The sequence below is a fragment of the Equus quagga genome, chromosome 5 (genome assembly GCF_021613505.1).
Source record: "Equus quagga isolate Etosha38 chromosome 5, UCLA_HA_Equagga_1.0, whole genome shotgun sequence".
Taxonomy (NCBI): domain Eukaryota; kingdom Metazoa; phylum Chordata; class Mammalia; order Perissodactyla; family Equidae; genus Equus; species Equus quagga.
In genome coordinates this window covers 112,809,282-112,830,318 of record NC_060271.1, presented here as the reverse complement: position 1 = coordinate 112,830,318, position 21,037 = coordinate 112,809,282, and the positions used below count along the sequence as shown (strand labels likewise).

The window sequence follows — 21,037 nt, the reverse complement described above, 5'->3', positions numbered from 1 at the left end:
CAATCATCCTTTGCAGAAGACTGACAGAAAATGCTGAAATAAATATAAGAAAACGATGACACTGCAAGATAGGACCCCTGAGAACATGCCGAGCGACCCCAACCCGCAGTTGTCCCTTCCGTGAGTTCATGACCAAGGTTCCCTGCAAAGGAGCTCTCAGGGGCAGCTTAGTCGCCAGAGCGACAGGTCCCTGAAGACGTCGTAGACCGAACTGCACATTGGGAATTGTAGTTCTGCGGGGACGGGACCTAGTGGCTGGAGCCGCACACGCGCAATAGGAGCTCAGGTCAACAAAGACGGCGTCGTGCGCGCGCACGCCGGAGAAAGACACGGGAGGGCGTGCGCGTGGCCGCAGCTCTGAGCTACCAGGCGACTGAGAGGACAGAGAGAGGGAGGGGCAAGCGCCACCGACCGCAGGAGGAGGAGAACGGGTTGTGCTCCTGGCCGAGCGAGGAGAAAGAGGCGGGGCCGGCAAGCAGCGCGTGGAGGTGCCGAGCTCCTGGGACCGGCGGGCGCGCGGGGGTCTGTGGCCCTCGCCGTCCCAGTGGCCGCCGCCGTCGCTTGGTCGCCGTCGGTCTGCGGGGAGGCGGGTTATGGCGGCGGCGGCAGTGGGAGCTGTGAATGAATTCTCCGGGAGGACGAGGGAAGAAGAAAGGCTCCGGCGGCGCCAGCAGCCCGGTGCCTCCCAGGCCTCCGCCCCCCTGCCTGGCCGCCGCCCGTCCCGCCCCCAGGCCGGCCCCTGCGCCCGAGTCGCCGCATAAGCGGAACCTGTACTACTTCTCCTACCCGCTGTTCGTAGGCTTCGCGCTGCTGCGTTTGGTCGCCTTCCACCTGGGGCTCCTCTTCGTGTGGCTCTGCCAGCGCTTCTCCCGCGCCCTCATGGCCGCCAAGAGGAGCTCCCGGGCCACGCCAGCGCCGGCCTCGGCTTCTCCCCCGGCGCCAGTGCCGGGCGGGGAGGCCGAGCGCGTCCGAGCCTTCCACAAACAGGCCTTCGAGTACATCTCCATTGCCCTGCGCATCGATGAGGACGAGAAAGGTAACTGGGGATCTGGGGGAGGGGGCGCCGGCGCCGGGGAGAAAGCAGGGGGTTCGCCGAAGGAGGGCAAACACCTGCCTCCTTGTCCTGCAGGAGCGGGCGCTGCAGCCCCGGAAATGAGCTACGCTGCAGTTAGACCCTCATCCTCCACGATTCTCAGCTCAAACCTTTTAGAGCACCCTAGCTGTCGACTTTGTTTCGGATACCAGCCTCCCCCTACACTTCTGCATGACCCAGGTTCCTGTGAGACACCCAGACGTGCTGGTGACAGTGACAGTTGTCCTAGAGTGACCACACGGGTCCTTTCTAGCTCTGTAGATAGTGTGTGGCTTCTTCTGAGCCAGGTTTCCAAAAGGTTTTGGTATCGAAGAAGCTGTGCCTTGTTAAATAGGCTTTTAATGAAAGCAGAGTACTGTAGTGTTAGAAAGGAGCAAATGGTGACTTAATTTTGAAAGGAACAGCTGCATATGATTACAGCTGAATTGGCATTTTTTTGAAGTTTCATGATAGTCTTTTTATCAATATAGTGACTTCTAAGTATTTTTCAGTAAAGTTCTATTTTAACATAAAACTTTTGCGCCTGGTGGATTTGATTTCATCTAAATCAGTGTTCCAAGGTAGTCTCTGTTTCTAAATTGAAATGTTGAATGACTAGGATAAAGTTATATACATCATTTTACAATAAAACTTAACGATTTCGGTTTCTGAATGAAAGCAAGGATACTGCATCCTTCGGATTTCTTTTAAACTACCGTTTTTTAGTCTTTCTGTGTACCAGGCCCTATGCTCTTAGCTTTGCATGTGTTGTCTATTTAATCCGCACAGTTACTCTGTGAGGTGAAGGTACTGTTAGTGTCAGCATTTTACAGGTGAACAAACTGAGACTCAAAAGATTAAAACGGGTCATTCCAAATCTATGCTAATTGCTAATGAAAATTTTTTTATGAAAGATGGTAAGTGAGGTTAGAAGGAGTCTTACAACATTTTGAAAATTCCTCCTTTCATCCCTAACTCCAGTATGCTGAGATCTTTTCCCTCTAACTACCAAAGAACACTTTCTGCCACATGTCAATTAGGTGCTCATTTGCATTGCCCATTAGTAAAAATAAAAAACCCCAAAATCTGCAGTTCATTTGTAGTGGTTCTCTCCACCACTAACTGCAGAAACTATTTTAGGATTTCAGTTTTGTTAAAACCCATTTCCTTTTGGCTGCCTAGGAGTGAGAAGTAGGATATAAGGAAAGAGACAGGTATTGATGGTTTTGAAGTGAGAGGATAGAGTGGAGGTTAAGAGTTCAAGGAAGGAGACGCATTTAAGAAAAGAATATGATCTGTTTGTGGAAGGAAGTTTTTTGTTAACTACTTCATTATTTACTACCTGTTAGGAATATCCAAGGATCTCATGGGGAAGATGAAGAAGGGTGCTTCCTCGAGAAGACTGTTTTATTGCAGCCTCCTATTACAATAGGGTTCTCTGGAGTTTTCTAATCTAGGTCAAAAGATGTTTTAGACTAAGAGGGAATATGTTTAAAGGAAGATTAATTGTTGCGTTTAGGAAGAAAATGCTAGAAAATACAAGGAAATTTTAGTTAACACTGAGTGATGGGAGTTGGGAGGTAGGATAAGAAGAGAGATCAAGGAAAACCTACTTAAAAAAAAGACCTTATGCTCTTAGATTTAAATGGAAATCAGTTCTATGTGAGGGTAACTTCGGTTTAGTGTTGGTGATTTATCTTTTAATATCACATATTCATATATCTATTATATTTAAATCCTCTTAAAATATTTTTTTAATATTTTCAGTGATCTATGTACCTCACATTTCATTCTTTCTACTGATAGTGTTTCTATTCAGTTTTTTGCTTTATTTATACTTTAATTTTTATTTTATTTATTTATTTATTTTTTGAGTAAGATTAGCCCTGAGCTAACATCTGTGCCCATCTTCTACTTTGTATGTGGCACGCCTGCCACAGCATGGCTTGATAAGCGGTGCATAGATCTGCACCCGGATCTGAACCTGTGAACCCCAGGCTGCCCAAGTGGAGCATGGGAACTTAACCGCTACGCCATGTGCTGGCCCCTATACTTTAGTTTTTAAAGTAGACATCAGAATGGGCTGTGATAGCTGTTTAGTTTGAGTCCTACAACTGATGAATTATATGCCAAAATAAGTTAGTTCAAAATGAAACAAATTAGATATATATTAATTTCCTTTAAAAATGAAGTAAAACTGAGTTTATATTGTCATGGTTCGGTTCTAGCTCAAATTTTTCCTTTGGCGTATTGAAATTTTTTTACTTTAGTCTTAATCCGGTAGTTGCAAGAGAGTTTACATTTGAAGTCTGTTTGCCTCTTACCCATCCTTGACAATATAGAACTTAATTCCAAGAGGATTTCATTCTCCCTCTTTCCCACTGTATCAAAATATATATAAACAAATAGAAATGAATTAAATAGGAACCTTAAAAGTTTTCCTAACTGTGGTAAACCATTAATAGGCTAGTAATATGTACTGCCTTTCCTTTAGTAACTTGACTTGGCTTCTAAATGTACTGAAAGCCACTTCATTTCATCAGGTGAAGTGGCCTATTTGGTGTTAATTAATTGAAACATTTGGTGTCTTGAAATAATAAAAGCCAAATAAAATCTTATTTTAATAAAGTAGTATATAAATGTGGTTTATATGATGACTGTGTTTTTTTTTTAATTTCATTTTTATGGCATACTCAACTTTGACATTGAATTTTCACAAAGCTGTAAATTTGTCTGAAACCAAACTATTTTAAATAGGGAAGAATAGCACAGTAAATTCTCTTTACCTAATGTAAGATATGTAAGGTCTGTTCATTAAAGCAAACATTTACTGAATACCAGTTAATTTGCACAGCTCTGCATTCTAGATGTTACTTGAGAAAAACTCACTTCCTCTCCAGTGAGATGTGTTAGACTTTTGTTATGTGCTTAATAAGTGTATGTATATTTTCATGTATATTATATATCCCTCATTGTTTTTCAAGGAGCTAAATAATTTTGTGGATATTTTCTTTAATTGTTGAACACCCTTGGAAAACTGATAACCTGGAATAGCCATTATAAAAGTGGAGAAACTGAAATTTGAAGAGTTAACTCACAGTAGCAGGACCAGGAACAGAGATTAGGTGAACAGACTCATACTTTTTGTTTTACACTAACTAGGTTCTCTGTTTCGTAATGCTAGTACTGGGCCCCTTGGAATACCTGGGGGAAACGAGGAGGCTGTAATAGTGGTTCTTTGGATTAACCAGAACACAACCTAACGTGTTTTATATGGCTCCTGCAGGTAGACAAGCCTGAGCTCTCCTGGGTAACACGGTGGTGCAGGTTCTTTAGGTGTGGTTCGATTACCTCAAGTATGTAGGACTTGATAGTAGGGGCCCAGTATGCTGTGTGAAAGAGAGCGAGCCAGTTTTTCAGGATATTGTATGGCTGAAGAATCTGGTATCAAGGACAGAAATTGTCTAAATAAAATCCTTTTCTATTTATTCTTATATTTATTCAGTTAATATTTAAAACAGGTTTTTAAAAACTTAATTGCCATATAATTTTATAATTCCACATAATCCATCCTTGTACTTTATTTAAAACACACACAAAATATTGCCTATCTGTTTTCAGAAAGTGAGGATAGAGAGTAGAAGTCAGAAGTGCAGATTCAGTATACTTTCATTTATTCCTAAAAACTACCAGACATGATTTTGAAAAGATTGATTTCAGACAATTTCCTTGGGCCTAATCATTCTACTTTAAAGTTTCCGTGATTAGAACAAGGAAAGAATTATTCTGATGGATGGACATTCAGATATTATCATAGTTTTCCCAAAGATAATATTACTTTTTATTAAATACACAATAAACATTTTACTTTTCTCTTCAAGAATACTTAATGGTGGGGCTGGCCGGTGGCATAGCGGTTAAGTTCGCACATTCTGCTGTAGCGGCTTGGGGTTCGTTGGTTCGGTTCCCGGGTGCGGACATGGCACCTCTTGTCAAGCCATGCTGTGGTAGGTGTCCCACATATAAAGTAGAGGAAGATGGGCATGGATGTTAGCTCAGGGCCGGTCTCCCTCAGCAAAAAGAGGAGGATTGGCAGCAGTTAGCTCAGGGCTAATCCTCCTCAAAAACACACACACACACACACACACACACACACAAAAAGAATACTTAGTGGCATTTGCAGTAAAGAGACAAAAAGGCAGCCAGTGTTAGGAACTTTTCCCCTTGTTTTGTTTATAGCTGTTTTTTTATTGCAGTTTATATTTTTCCTGGTGTAGAATGTAGTTGAACCCTATAAACTTGCCTGGTAACTAGATTCCTAAGATTATTGTTAGTCATCCTGATAACAATAAATGGATATTAAATTATTTAAGAAGGATCTTCCCTAACCCTTCCTGCCTCTTTTCCACTGTCTTATGCTCCACCCAGCAGGTGAAGTTAGAGCAGTAGGAGGGCTTGCTCCTCAAGCGTGGTTATGTTTGCTGGACCTTCACACGCACGTGCCCACACACACGTGCGCACCGGACCTTCACTACTACTTCACAACTATTTCAAGATTAGTTGGATTTTTTACTTCTGGCAAAGTATAGATTCTCTACTTTTCTACTAGTTTTCCTCTCTCTTGACATATAATACTCCTTGACCTATATAAATACTAATGAAAGTATTCGTATGCTGATGTAGCCTTTTTTTCTCTTGCTTTCTGAATTATTAACAACTGCTCACACTAGACATCCTATAGAATAAAACATCTTTGAGCACACTCACATCTCAGCAGTTGTTCATTCTGATAAATGAGGACAAAAAAATGTCAAAATCTATCTGATTTTCTTGGAGACTATTAAATGTTTTACAGCTGTATAGATATAACAAAGACATGCTGTATTTATTCACATGTCTTTTCTGCTCTTCTGCAGATATTTTATGCTAAGTAGAGAGGGAGAGAATTAACTGGGTTTTTTTTGTTTTTTTTTTTAATTTAATTTTTATTGAGTTAATGATAGGTTACAATCTTGTGAAATTCCGTTGTACATTATTGTTTGTCACTCGTGTTGTAGGTGCATCCCTTCACCCTTTGTGCCCACCCCCCCACCCAACCTTTCCCCTGGTAGCCACTAATCTGTTCTCTTTGTCTGCATTTTTAAATTCCTCATTTGAGTGGTGTCATACAGAGATTGTCCTTCTCTGTCTGGTTTATTTCACTTAACATAATTCCCTCAAGGTCCATCCATGTTGTTGCAAATGGGACGATTTTGTTCTTATTTATGGCTGAGTAGTATTCCGTTGTGTATATATACCACATCTTCTTTATCCAGTCATCATTTGATGGGCACTTAGGTTGCTTCCACATCTTGGCTATTGTAAATAATGCTGCAATGAACATTGGGGTGCATGGGACTTTTGGAATTGCTGACTTTAAGCTCTTTGGATAGATACCCAGTAGTGGGATAGCTGGATCGTGTGGTAGTTCTATTTTTAATTTGTTGAGGAATCTCCAAACTGTTTTCCATAGTGGCTGCACCAGTTTGCATTCCCACCAACAGTGTTATGAGGGTTCCTTTTTCTCCATAACCTCTCCAACATTTGTTACTATTTGTTTTGGTTGTTTTTGTCATTCCAATGGGTGTAAGGTGATATCTTAGTGTAGTTTTGATTTGCATTTCCCTGATGGTCAGCGATGATGAACATCTTTTCATGTGCCTATTGGCCATCCGTATATCTTCTTTGGAGCAATGTCTGTTCATGTTTCTTGCCCATTTTTTGATTGGGTGGTTTGATTTTGTTGTTGAGTTGTGAGAGTTCTTTATATATTATGAATATTGACCCTTTGTCAGATGCATGACTTGCAAATATTTCTTCCCAGTTAGTGGGTGGTTTTTTTGTTTCAATCCTGTCTTCCTTTCCCTTGAAGAAGCTCTTTAGTCTGATGAAGTCCCATTTGTTTATTCTTTCTATTGTTTCCCTTTTCTGAGAAGACACGGTGTACGAAAAGATCCTTTTAATACTGATGTCAAAGAGTGTACTGCCTTATGTACTTTAGTGTACTGAAGAGTTATGGTTTCAGGTCTTACCTTTAGGTCTTTGATCCATTTAGAGTTTATTTTTGTGAATGGTGAAAAAGAATGGTCAATTTTCATTCTTTTACATGTGGCTTTCCAGTTTTCCCAGCACCATTTGTTGAAAAAACTTTCTTTTCTCCATTGTAGGCCCTCAGCTCCTTTGTCGAAGATAAGCTGTCCACAGATGTGTGGTTTTATTTCTGGGCTTTCAATTCTTTTCCATTGATGTGTGCGCCTGTTTTTGTACCAGTACCGTGCTGTTTTGATTACTGTAGCTTTGTAGTATGTTTTGAAGTCAGAGATTGTGATGCCTCCAGCTGTGTTCTTTTTTCTCAGGATTGCTTTAGCAATTCGGAGTCTTTTGTTGCCCCATATGAGTTTTAGGATTCTTTTTTCTATTTCTGTAAAGAATGTCATTGGGATTCTGATTGGGATTGCATTGAATCTGTAGATTGCTTTAGGTAGAATGGAGATTTTAACTCTGTTTATGCTTCCAATCCATGTACATGGAATGTCTTTCCATCTCTTTATGTCGTCATCCATTTCTTTCAGAAAAGCCTTGTAGTTTTCATTGTATAAGTTTTTCACTTCCTTAGTTAAATTCACCCTGAGGTATTTTATTTTTTTTTGTTGCAATTGTGAATGATACTGTGTTCTTGAGTTCTTTTTCTGTTAGTTCCTTATTAGAGTATAGAAATGCTACTGATTTATGCAAATTGATTTTATACCCTGCAACTTTGCTGTAGTTGTTGCTTACTTCTCAAAGTTTTCCAATGGATTCCTTGGGGTTTTCTATATATAAGATCATGTTGTCTGCAAACAGCAAGAGTTACACTTCTTTCCTCCCTATTTAGATTCCTTTTATTCCTTTTTCTTGCCTAATTGCTCTGGCCAAAACTTCCAGTACTATGTTAAATAAGAGTGGTGATAGAGAGCATCCTTGTCTTGTTCCTGTTTTCAGGGCGATGGTGCTCAGTTTTTGCCCATTGAGTATGTGGTTGGCTGTGGGTTTGTCATATATGGCCTTTATTATGTTGAGGTAGTTCCCTTCTATCCACATTTTGTTCAGAGTTTTAACTGTTTTTCTTAAGTGGGCTTTGTCACTGCCCTTCAGTCAGCCATCACTAGCAACACGCACCTGTGGTTGAACAAGTGGGATTTATTACTCATTGTAACCAGGGAGAACACACATTCCCATGGGGAATCAGGGTGCATCTTAGGAAAATGGTGCTAGAAATAAATTATTGTAGGATTTGGGCTTGTAGTAGGTGGTTTTCAGGGGGATTTAAGGAAGCAGGGTTTTGCTCTGGGTTGGATGCTGCCAGGACCTGGGAGTAATTCTATGATTAAGTATCTTAATAAATCTGATCTAGAAAGAGGGAAGACTAGAGTGAGGCTAAAACTGTAATTGGTTAAGAAGTATTCATTAGGGCCAGCCCCAGTGGTCTAGTGGTTAAATTTAGCATGCTCTGCTTCAGTGGCCTTTGTTCAGTTCCTGGGCATGGACCTACACCACTCCTCTGTCAGTGTCCATGCTGTGGTGGCAGCCTACATAAAAAAAGAGGAAGATTGGCAACAGATGTTAGCACAGGGCGAATCTTCCTCAGCAAAAAAAAAAAAAAAGAAAGAAAAAGAAAACACTCATTGGCCTAAAGAGGAGGATGTTTGGAAGTTCATGGCTTGGACAATGTTCATGTTTTTTTCTTTGTTTAGAAATGATTATAGGGGCCGGCCCTGTGACCGAGTGGTTAAGTTTGTGCATTCTGCTGTGGCGGCCCAGGGTTTCGCTGGTTCGGATCCTGGGTGCAGACATGGCACCACTCATCAGGCCATGTTGAGGTGGCATCCCACATGCCACAGCTATCAGGACCTGCAACTAAGATATATAACTGTGTACCAGCGGGGCTTTGGGGAGATGAAGCAGAAAAAGAAAAAAAAAAAAAGATTGGCAACACTTGTTAGCTTAGGTACCAATATTTAGGGGAAAAAAAAAAATGATTTTAGGGGCCGGTCCCATGGCTGAGTGGTTAAGTTCTCATGCTCCGCTTTGCCAGCCCAGGGTTTCGCCGGTTCGGATCCTGGGCATGGACATGGCACTGCTCATCACACCATGCTCAGGTGGCATCCCACAGGCCACAACTGGAAGGACCCACAACTAAAAATATACAGCTTTGTACCAGGGGGCTTTGGGGAGAAAAAGGAAAAATAAAATCTTTAAAAAAAAATGCTTATAGAGTGATCTTGGTTTTGTCTCAATCCATCATGATCACACAGTGGCCTTGTCTGTTGTTGATATTCTGTGAAATTGTTTATGTTCAACAGAACACCAAGTCCTAGCTGTAATGCTAGGTTAGCTCCTAGTTACAGCAAGGCCTACCTCATAGTAGTAGGCCAGCTCCTGGATGTCAGCGGTTGCTTTGCTCTTTCTTAGCTTTGAGGGTCTAATTTTATCCTTTTTAAATTGCAGTGCCTCTCGTCCAAATTAACATTTGAATTCTGACTATACAGAATCTTGAGCAAGTTACTTACTATTCTGAGATAATGTTTGTAAAATGCTTAGTGCCTGTGCATAGTAGGTCCTCAGAAAATGGGAACTATTATTATTAATTCAACGATCCTTTTCAGATTACAGCCTCTACAGGTCATGTTAGAACATTGTTAAACCTTGATACCAACTTTCTGTTACCCTTTTTAGGATACAGCAGCAGCATAAACAAAATTTGGGAAAGAAGGAGAATTATCTAAAGAGTGATATAAAAATACTTTTAGTAATGGTGATCCTTCAACAGTTCAGAAGTAAAACAGATGAAAGTCTCTTCCTAACCTCACTCCTCACTTGATATCCTACCTTTTTATTACAAAAGAGATAAAATGAATTTTTGTACTCAAAAGTTAACATAATGTAAGCTCTTGGTAGGGAATCTAGAAAATACAGAAACTGCACAGAAGAAAATTAAAATTACCCGTCACCAGTAGTAAATACCAAAGACTTTAGAGAAGATCAATTAATTGACATTCTTAAAGTTTAAAGAAATGTCCCAAACTGAAATGATTTCTTTACATGGGATCCAAAACCTTCCAATTAAAGGGAAAATAAGTCTTTACTTCATAAATAAACCTTGAAGTTTGAAAATGAAAGCGAGTATGACCTTTTTGCTGAATTAAAACAGTAGAAGGCATCCTTTTGGTAATTGTGAAGTATGAGAGAGTTAATCAGGGAGCTGTTGCTCTGATGCTTCGTGGTCCCTTTCTTTATTGGGGATAGCACACATTAAAATCTACTGTAAGATTTTTAAAGATACCTCTTACTCTACTAATTGGGACTTGCAAGTTGTTTGCAGAAAATTGCGTAGAAAAATGGATATATTTGTTCTTTGGAATTGTTTGTAGATGGATACTTAAGGACTAAACAGATAAGTGAAACAGTGGGCTTTATATAACTTAAATGGGCAAGAATCAGGAACATACACTATGCATACAGTTGGAGGGTTAGAAGGATTTAAATTAATCACAAAATTTACTAAGTATAATAAAGATAATAAAAGTAATGTTTACATACCTCTATAATTTTAAGTATTGTCACGTACTGTTTCCTTTGATCTTTGCCACAACTCAGAGTTAGGTAAAAGAAATGTCATCTTGTTTTATTTTAGGTAACGACACTGAAGCTCAGAGAGATTAACTGGCTTTCTCCAAGTCATACAGCTATATATACATACATATATATAATATATATATAAAATTGTTTTTTTTGGTGAGAAAGATTGGCCCTGAGCTAACAGCTGTTGCAATCTTCCTCTTTTTGCTTGAGGACGGTTGTCGCTGAGCTAACATCTGTGTCATCTTACTCTCTTTTATATGTGGGATGCCACCACTGCATGGCTTAACAAGCAGTGTGTAGGTCCATGCCTGGGATCCGAATCCGCGAACCCTGGACCACTGAAGTAGAGGCACATGAATTTAACCACTGTGCTACCGGCCTGGCCCCAATACAGCTATTAAATGGTGGAGCAAGGATTTAAATCTGGTGTCTGCTAACTCACATACTTGGAAACACACATCCTCTCTCTCCACCCCAAACTACTGTTGTTTTTTAACCCTTCTCATGGCAATCTGGGTACCACTAATACATGAGTGAAAAGATGCAGTAGATAGTTCACAAAGTAGTCTACTCTACTTATCTCTATTTAAAGGTGGATTTCGTCAGTATTTCTGTTGCTTGTACAAGTAACACAGAAGTTAAAATAATGCACAAATAAAGTGAAAATCCTCTGTAATCTTACTCTTAGGGAGATGATTATTGAAAAGTTCTGACTTTGTCTACTTATGTAAAGATAAATATTTATTCGTTAGAGGGAAAAAAACCCATGTTATATACAAACTGACTTGTAACCTTTTCACTTAATTTCAATTTATTTGATCTTCCTTCTCTGTTTTTTCAGTTTTTAAGTACACTTTTATTAAAGTATACATAAAGTGCCCATCCTAACTGCTAACACCGTAGATCATTTTTGCCTGATCTGGAGCTTTATAAATGAAATCATACAGTGTGTGTTCTTTTTGTATGTGGCTTCTCTTGCTCAACATTATGCTTGTCAGATTAATCCATGATGTTGCATGTGGTGGTGGTTTGTTCATTTTTATTGCTGAGTACCAGGGGTCAGCAAACTGGCTGTAATGGACCATTTAGTAGTTTGTTTTTTATTGTGGTAAAACATATAAAATTTGCCATTTTGTCATTTAAGTGTACAATTCAGTGGCATTAAATGCATTCACAGTATTGTGCAGCCATCACCACTATCCATTTCTAGAACTTTTCACCATCCTAGACAGAAACTAGCTGTTAAACAATAACTCACCAATTCCCCTTCTCAATTCTCTCCTCCCCTCAGTCCCTGATAACCTCTGTTCTACTTTCTGTCTCTATGAATTTGCCTATCCCATGTACTTCATATAAGTGGAACCATACAATATTTGTCCTTGTGTCTGATTTGTTTCACTTAGCATAATGTTTTCACGGTTTATCAGCCAAATGGTAGGACATATCAGATTTCATTTCTTTTTAAGGCTGAATAATATTCCATTTTATGTGTATATCGTATTTTGTTTCTCCATTCATCTGTTAATGGACATTTGGGTTGTTTCCATTTATTGTGAATAATGCTGCTATGAACATTGATGTACAAGTATCTGTTTGAGTCCCTGCTTTCAATATTTTTGAGTATATACCTAGGAGTAAAATTGCTGGACCATATGGTAATTCTATGTTTAATTTTTTTGAGGGACTGCCAAATTGTTTTCCACAGCAGCTGTACCATTTTTACATTCCCACCAGCAGTGCACAAGGGTTTTCAGTTTCTCCACATTTGTTATTTTAAGGTTTTTTTTTTCAATCTCATCATAGTTGTGATTTGCATTTCCCTAATAACTTATGATGTGGAGTATCTTTTCATGTACTTCTTGGCCATTTGTATATGTTCTTTGGGAAAATGTCTATTCAAGTCCTTTGCCCATTTTTCCGTTGGGTTTAATTTTTTGTTGAGCCATTTAGTAAAATATTTTAAGCTCTGTCACAACTACTTGTCACTCGTATAGTGGTGTGATCCAGTAAAGCTTTATGTACAAAAACAGGCAGCTAACGGTATTTGACCCTTGGGCCATTGTTTGCCCTAGATTATATAGTTTTCTTGTAGTTCAAATTTTTGGCTAATAATTTCTTTTTTGGGAGGGGGGAGTGGCTAATAATGTCACCTACAACAAATGATCATAAGTTTCTGCCACCGTAGTCTTCTTTTGATTTGATGTGGTCTGGTTGGTTGAGCTTGAGTGTTATTTGGCGTCATAGAGGTGAGAGAGATGTGTGTAAGGGAAACTAGAAACTGTTGAAGTATCTTGAATGCCTTTTGTTTGGTGGAGACCATTTGAAGGTTTGTTTTTTCTGCCATAATGTAGTCAAAGAAATGATCCTTGGAGGTTATGGGCTGTAGTTTGCCAACCCCTACCTTAAGGAATTGAAGTGATTCTAGTGTGGGTTTCAGTCCTTGTGTGGGCTGGCCTAGTTCTTAACTCTTCAGTGATGCAGGGTCCCAACCGAAATCCTGGGATCTTCACCACTCCTTCTCCTGAGCATGCCCTGAGATTCATTTTTTTTGTCAACTTAAGTACTATGAGTCTGCTGAAAACTCTGCTTAATTTTTTGGCCACTTTTGCTGTCAGAATTGGCAATTGCTTCAAGCAGGAAAGTGCCCCAAATGCCACGCTCACCTCTGTTGGCTTTCCTCCTTTCCATATTTGTAATTTTTGAAAATAGCCATCCTAATGGATGTGAAGTGGTCCTTCCTTTCCAAATTTTGGTTATTTTCACTGTTTTGAAAACTCTCTAATCCCTTCAAATGAATGTTTTTAAAAACATTTTTCTAGTTTTTCTCTACCAATTTAATCTTATTCTTGTAATCAAAATTTTAGCCACAATGAATACCCTTATACATAAATGTTGGAGTATTGTACTTTTTAAAAATCAGATTTATTGAGCTATAATTTACATAAGCTTAAATTTACCACGTTTAAGGATATGTAGTTCAATGAGTTTTAACAAACAGATAACCATGACTACAATTAATATATCGAATGTTTTATCACCCCAAAAGCTCCCTTTGTGCCCCTTTGTAGTCAGTTCCCTTGCCTTTCCCTCAGCCCTTGGCAGTCATGATCGGCTCTGTCCCTATAGTTTTGTCATCACTGAGTGTCGTGTAAATGGAATCATAAAGTACGTAGCCCTTTGTATCTGGCTTCTTTCCTGTATCATGTTTTTGAGATTTATCCATATTCCTGCATGTATCAGTAGTTTGTTCCTTTTTATTTCTGAGTGGTATTCTGTGTGTAGATGTACCATGATTTGTTAATCCATTCACTAAATAATGGACATCTGGGTTGTTTCCAGTTTCTAGCTCTGATAAATAAAGCTGCTATAGACATTCATGTACAAGTCTTTGAGGTTTTCATTTCTTTGGGTAATTATGTAGAAGAAGGGATTATTGGGTCATGTGTAAATATATGTTAATGTCATAAACTACCAAACTGTTTTCCAAAGTGGCTGTACCATTTTGTATTCACACCAGCAAACAAATGAGGGGCCCATTTACACTTTGTCTTATAATTTCTTTTTCCGTTTTAAATTAGGTGTGTAGTACCTTGTGGTTCTAATTTGTAGTTCCCTAACAACTAATGATGGTGAGCATCTTTTCATGTGCTTATTTACCATTTATGTCTCTTCTTGGTAAACTGTATGTTTTGATCTTTTGCTATTATTTAATGAGTTATTTGTTTTTTTATCATTGTGTTGTAGGAGTTGTTTATATATTCTAGTTACAAGTCCTTTATTTGGAGTGTTGTTTTACAGATATTTCCTCCCAATCATTCTGTGACTTTTCTTTTCATTGTCTTAACTCTGTCTTTTGAAGGTCAGTTTTTAATTTTAATGAAATCTAGTTTATCAATTTTTTTCTAAGTTTTGTGATTTTTGTGTTCTGAGAAGTCTCTGCCTAAGCCAAGATCGCAAAGAATTTTGTCTGTATTTTCTTCTATAAATTATATGTTTTTAGGTTTTACATTTAGGTGTGTGATCCATTTCAAGTGAATTTTTGTATATGGTGTGTAGTTTTTTGTTTTTTTTTGCATATGGACTTCTGTTATTCCAGCATCATTTTTTGAAAAGGCTATTCTAGGGGTTGGCCCGGTGGCGCAGCCCGTAAGTTTGTATGTTCCGCTTCGGCGGCCTGGGGTTTGCCAGTTCGGATCCCAGGTGCAGACCTACGCACCACTTGTCAAGCCATGCTGTGGCAGGCGTCCTACATATACAGTAGAGGAAGATGGGCACGAATGTTAGCTCGGGGCCAGTCTTCCTCAGCAAAAAGAGGAGGATTGGCGGCAGATGTTAGCTCAGGACTAATCTTCCTCAAAAAAAGAAGGCTATTCTTTCTGCATTGAATTACCTTGACTTCTTTGTCAAAGCCAATCAGAGATATATGTGTAGGTCTATTTCTGGACTTTCTCTTCTGTTCCATTGACCACTATGTCTATTATTTTTCCCATAGTCTTGTACTTTTAGGTAAGAAATATCTATGTATTTTCTACTATCACACTGACTTATGAGATTCAAATACAGACAGCCTCTGACTTATGATGGTTTGACCTACCAACTTTACGATGGTGCCAAAGCGATACACATTCAGTAGAAACCAAACTTCAAATTTTGAGTTTTGGCCTTTCAGTACAGACAGCATACAGTGATATGTGGTACGGACTCTGTTGTGATGCTGGGCAGAGGCATCAAGCCCCAGCTCCCAGTCAGCCACACGATCATGAGCGTAAACAACTGATACACTTACTACCATTCTGTACCCATATAACCATTCTGTTTTTCACTGTCAGTACAATATTCAATAAATTACATGAGGTATTCAACACTTTATTATAAAATGGGCTTTGTGTCAGATGATTTTGCCCAACTGTAGGCTAATGTAAGTGTTCTGAGCATGTTTAAGGTAGGCTAGGCTAGGCTGTGATGTTCGGTAGGGTAGATGTATTAAATGCATCAGGACATAACCCCATCGTAAGTCAAGGAAGATCGATAATGCAGTAAATCAACTACGTATTACCAAAGAATGTTAAGTAAGTGAATAATTATTGAGCATGTCAGTTTATTTGTAATCAGTCATTGCATTTGCCTACAGTAGTGTACTAAAACTCCCTAAAACATTTTGTTCAGATGTTGCCAATGAGAATTCTCATACATTGCTATTAGAATTGTAAATTGGCACAAGCACTCTTCAGAAAGCAGTATGTTGATTTCTGGTGAATGGAAAATATATGATCAAGTGTGACTCATCAATTCTACTTCTTAAGCATATAATCTAGAGAAATTGGCACATGTACACAAGGAGACAGGTACAAGAATGTTTATTGCAGCATTGTTTGAAATATTGAAAAACTGCAAACAACCTAAGTATCTTTTAATAGGAAAATAGTTGAATAAATTATAGGATGATAGGAGATACTATACAGAAGTCAAAATGAATAAAATAGATCTCTGTATAGCAACATAGACCTCAAAAGCATATCAATTTTTAAAATAAAACAATACAAATAGAATAGGAACAACAGAAAAATGTGTACTGGAAATATATGCACAAAGTTCATGATAGTAGTTTTTGCGAAGAAAAGAAGGTTGAGAATGGGAAGAGGAATTTCTGTTGTATCTGTTAGATTGTACTTTGTTTTTAAAATTTTTAAGGAAATGTGACACTTGTCAATATTCCTACCACTTGGAATGCAAATGCTATTTTAGTACTTTCTGTAATTTTCCCCTTTTTTTCAAATTAAGAAAACAAAAATGCACATAACAGATATTTTCTTTATAAAATACAGGAAGGTAAGCATCAGATAGTTTGAGTTGATTTACAACAAACTCTTAATAATACTTTCCTCATGTGTCATTATCAGATACTTATTGAGCATTTTCTCTGGACCAGCCGCTGTGTAAAATACTGATGGTACTGTAATAAGTAAGAAATTATTCTGTCCAAGAGGCTGAATCTAGTTAGTCATTTATTTTTAGGGACATAGAGATGGAGGAGGGGGTAGGTGGTACACACTTATAGGGGACCGCATTTCTTAGTTGTTGTATGTGGTGTTTATAGTAAGACTTCATCTATTCTGTGTTATCAAGAGAGTCATGATATTTTATTGATTTTGAAATTTCAGATAATATTGAATAATGACATGGAAATTTTTGAATAAATGGGGGCATGAATTGAGAAATGAAAAACAGTTCTAATCGATGATTTCTACCTTTGCTATACTGTATCTGTATTAGCCATCTATAAGGCTTTGTAGATTCTAAGAACAAAGAAATTAATTTTCAACACTAATGAGATTTGCATATAATTATTATTTCACAGAAATATCCTACACACATTTTGAATATGCTGAATCTTTAGATCCTTTTTAAGCTTAACTTGGATCAAGAATTAATGTTGTAAACGAGTCATTTGTTTCAAAGAAAGTAGAAATCTATCACTAATTGCCACACTTGTAATCTCATGTACTAGTTCTCCTGATGCAATCATTTGTTAAATAAAAACTCACTCTAGAAAGGAGGCACCCACAATGAACATATTACATCAGATTTGAATACTTAGATTAGACGGAGCTTTTTTCCTCACTATTATTGAAATCATGTTTATATTTTCTAACAATATGTATTTTAAAAGAACATTTATTTAAAATAAATTCTCCCTGAATAAAATTTCTTTCCCTAGTACAGCATTTCAATGGTTATAAGCATCAGTACAAAGAGATGATAAGCAAATAAAGAACTCACAGCCCTAAAATTTTGAGAAACATCAAAGGTTATATCTCTTTCTTGGAGATTCACATGCACATTAAGATGCCCAAGGTACTAAGAAGTCATATAGTAATGTTTTTCAGACTTATTTGATCACAACCATCTTTTTCATATATCACCTTAATAGCATACTTTGGGAAATGTTTAGTGTATTCTTCATACTTGTGATATATACAAATAATTATTTCTATTTTAAAGCAGGACAAAAGGAGCAAGCTGTGGAATGGTATAAGAAAGGTATTGAAGAATTAGAAAAAGGAATAGCTGTGATAGTTACAGGACAAGGTAAGGTTATATTTACATTTGTTTAGTAGCCATTCCAAATTGTATTCACATGATTGCCCTGATTTGAGATCCATTTATCTTAATGAAGATATTTAGCAGATTTTTAAATGTTACTTTCAGTCTTTGTAGACTTATGGTTAATGCTTTATTACCTATGCTAAAAATGAAATTATAACCAGATATGCTCAAACTTGATTACCTGTGGCAGTCAAGCAGTAATCAGTATATTACTTGTGTCCTCCTTGGACCCACTGTTTGTGATGTTTTAGGTCTATTTTTAGCCCTATTGAAACCAAGTAGTCCATTCCTCATTGTTGAGGCAGGGAAAGAGTGGTTAACCCACAGACTCCCCTTTGTGCTTGTGAGTACTGCTTGACTCCACGTTAAAATATGAGCTGGAAATGTCTTTGATTCACACTTGGCTTTTTAAAACCAAAGCAGTTCTTTCTTTCTTTCTTTTTTTTTTTTTTTTTAAGATTGGCCCTGAGCTAACATCTGTTGCCAATCTGCCTTTTTTTTTCCACTTTTTACCTCCCCAAAGCCCCAGTACACAGCTGTATATCCTAGTTGTAAGTCCTTCTACCTCTTCTATTTGGGATGCCACCACAGCATGGCCTGATGAGCAGTATGTAGGTCTGCGCCCAGGATCCAAACCAGTGAACCCTGGGCAGCTTAAGTGGAGTGTTTCAACTCAACCACTCAGCCATGGGGCTGGCACCCCAAAGCAGTTATTTCTCATCTTTACTTTCCTATCACTTCAAATTAAAAATTAGAGTCTAATGTTATCTTTAAATATATAAATAACATTTATTGCACACTTACTATGTGCCCAAGCATCATTGTAAGTGCGTCATATATATTAGCTCTCTTAATTTTCACCACAACTCCACACTCTGAGGCTGCTGACGTTATCCTTATTTTTCAGATGAATAGCCTTAAGTACAAAGAAGTGAAGTAACTTCCCCAAGGTCTTACAGCTAGCGAGTGGTAGAGTCAGGGTTTGAACCCAGGCAGTCTGACTTCAGAGTCTGAATTCTTAAATACTATGCTGTGAATAGTGTGTAGTGTGTGGGTGCCAGTATTAAATAAGTAAAGTACTTCACTTTATCATAGCTAAAATAAATTCAGAAGCAAAAATTATAATATGTAGGCTAAGAATCTTAGCCTTATGGATCACCCAATGGATGTTTGTTTTCTGTCTGGCTGACTATACTGCTACATCAACTAATCTCCAATAATTACATTGTGTCCAGTTTTTACCATCGTTTTTTTTCTGTCCTCTTTTTATTTAGACTACTTCTCTAGCTACTGGTCTCCTGCATAAAAGAGAGCAGAATAGAACAAGTAAATATGAGAGGTTGAGCCTTTGAGATTTTCATGAGTTTATGAGCATGACTTTATGAATTATATGCAAAATATGTTTGCTGTTCGTTGTCAGTTGCATAGAAGAGTTAGAAGAGGGGCCAGCCCTGTGGCTGAGTGGTTAAGTTCACATGCTCTGCTTTGGCAGCCCGGGGTTTCACTGATTCAGATCCTGGGCACGGATCTAGCACTGCTCATCAAGCCATGCTGAGGTGGTGTCCCAAATAGCAGAACTAGAAGGACCTACAACTAGAATATACAACTGTGTACTAGGGGGCTTTGAGGAGAATAAGAAAAAAGAAGAAGAGTTAGAAGAAAATTAGTGGGTTATAAGAAAAACAGTATGTTATTGAATTTAATTGTACCACTGCAGGAAAAAACAATGTCAATTAAACCATGACACATTCTCTTCTCATCACTTAGAATTTGAATTTTAACCTTATCAAATATGCTGTTTTAATCTTATTAGATGTAGCTATAACAGCAGTACTAATATCTATGACCAAATTTGTGCACACACAGGCAATAATAAACTATATTATAATTTCAGCTTGACTGATAGCATTAGTAAGTTGGTTCTGGTTCTAATATACATCCCAATTTCAAAGGTTTTAAAATGTAGGGAAAAACATGTCTCAGAATCCATGAAATGCACATGAAATCCACGAAATACTCCAGTAGGTCTGAAACCATCATAAGGAAGTGTAACTGATTTTTTTTTCAGATATTATTTGAAAATAATACTTTCTTAATTTCTTCAGATAAACTTTGATTGCTTATGAGATTAGTTGGGGCAATATATTTTACCTTGAAGCAATATTAGTAGGAAAATGTGGATATTTTAATTCTTTTTTATCTGTTTTTTCCTTTAGGTGAACAATGTGAAAGAGCTAGACGCCTTCAAGCTAAAATGATGACTAATTTAGTTATGGCCAAGGACCGTTTACAACTTCTAGGTATCAGTTAATGAATTGCATAATTGGAATGAGATGTATTTGAAATGTGTGTTCAGTGAAACTTTAAATATACCTGGAAATAGATCAGTGACCTTGAAAATATGACCTAGGCTTTTTTTTTTAACTTAGAAAATTTCTAACATGTACACAATGGAAGAGTATAATGAACTCCTAACTATTCATCACTCAGCTTTAATAATTATCAACTCATGGTCAGTCTTGATTTATCCATACCAAGGGATGGCAAACTACAGCCATTGGGCTAAACCCAGTTCACTGCCTATTTTTATAAGTAAAGTTTTACTGGCACAGAGCTACTCCCATTCTTTTACATATTGTCTGGCTGCTTTCATGCTACAATGATAGTGTTGAATAGTTGGTACAGAGATCATAACAGCCTTCAAAGCCTTTTAATATATAGCTTTTTAAAACTGTTTTAATATTTACTATTTGGCTTTTTACAGGAAAAGTTTACCAACTCCAGTTTATCTTCCTACCCACTTTCCCCAATTCATACTTTTTTTTTTTTTTTGAGGAAGATTAGCCCTGATCTAACTTCTGCTACCAGTCCTCCTCTTTTTGCTGAGGAAGACTGGTCCTGAGCTAACATCCATGCCCATCTTCCTCTACTTTATATGTGGGATGCATGCCACAGCATGGTTTGACAAGCAGTGTGTAGGTCCTCATCCGGGATCCGAACCAGTGAACCCCGGGCCACCAAAGTGGAACATGCAAACTTAACCACTCTGCCACCAGGCTGGCCCCCCACTTCGTACTATTTTGAAACAAATTCTTGATGTTTTTAAATGTCATTCATAAGAATTTCATATTGTGTCCCTAAAAGATAAAGACGCTTTAAAAATAAAATGGCCAAAATACCATTATCATACCTAAAAAA

General features: G+C 38.0%; 1 protein-coding gene across 4 annotated transcripts in view; it reads left to right on the top strand.

Moving 5' to 3' along the window:
• Positions 1-355: 355 nt before the first annotated feature.
• Positions 356-21,037, top strand: part of SPAST (spastin) — a 78,665-nt gene continuing 57,983 nt past the window's right edge. For 2 of the 4 annotated variants that reach the window (XM_046662962.1, XM_046662960.1), the window contains exons 1-3: positions 356-1,036; positions 17,738-17,821; positions 20,056-20,139. In XM_046662962.1, coding sequence (XP_046518918.1) covers positions 622-1,036; positions 17,738-17,821; positions 20,056-20,139 — 583 coding nt within the window. In that variant the 5' untranslated portion in view covers positions 356-621. Of the gene's footprint in view, positions 1,037-17,734; positions 17,822-20,055; positions 20,140-21,037 lie in introns of all 4 variants that reach the window. The other 2 variants (XM_046662961.1, XM_046662959.1) reach the window with 1 other exon arrangement.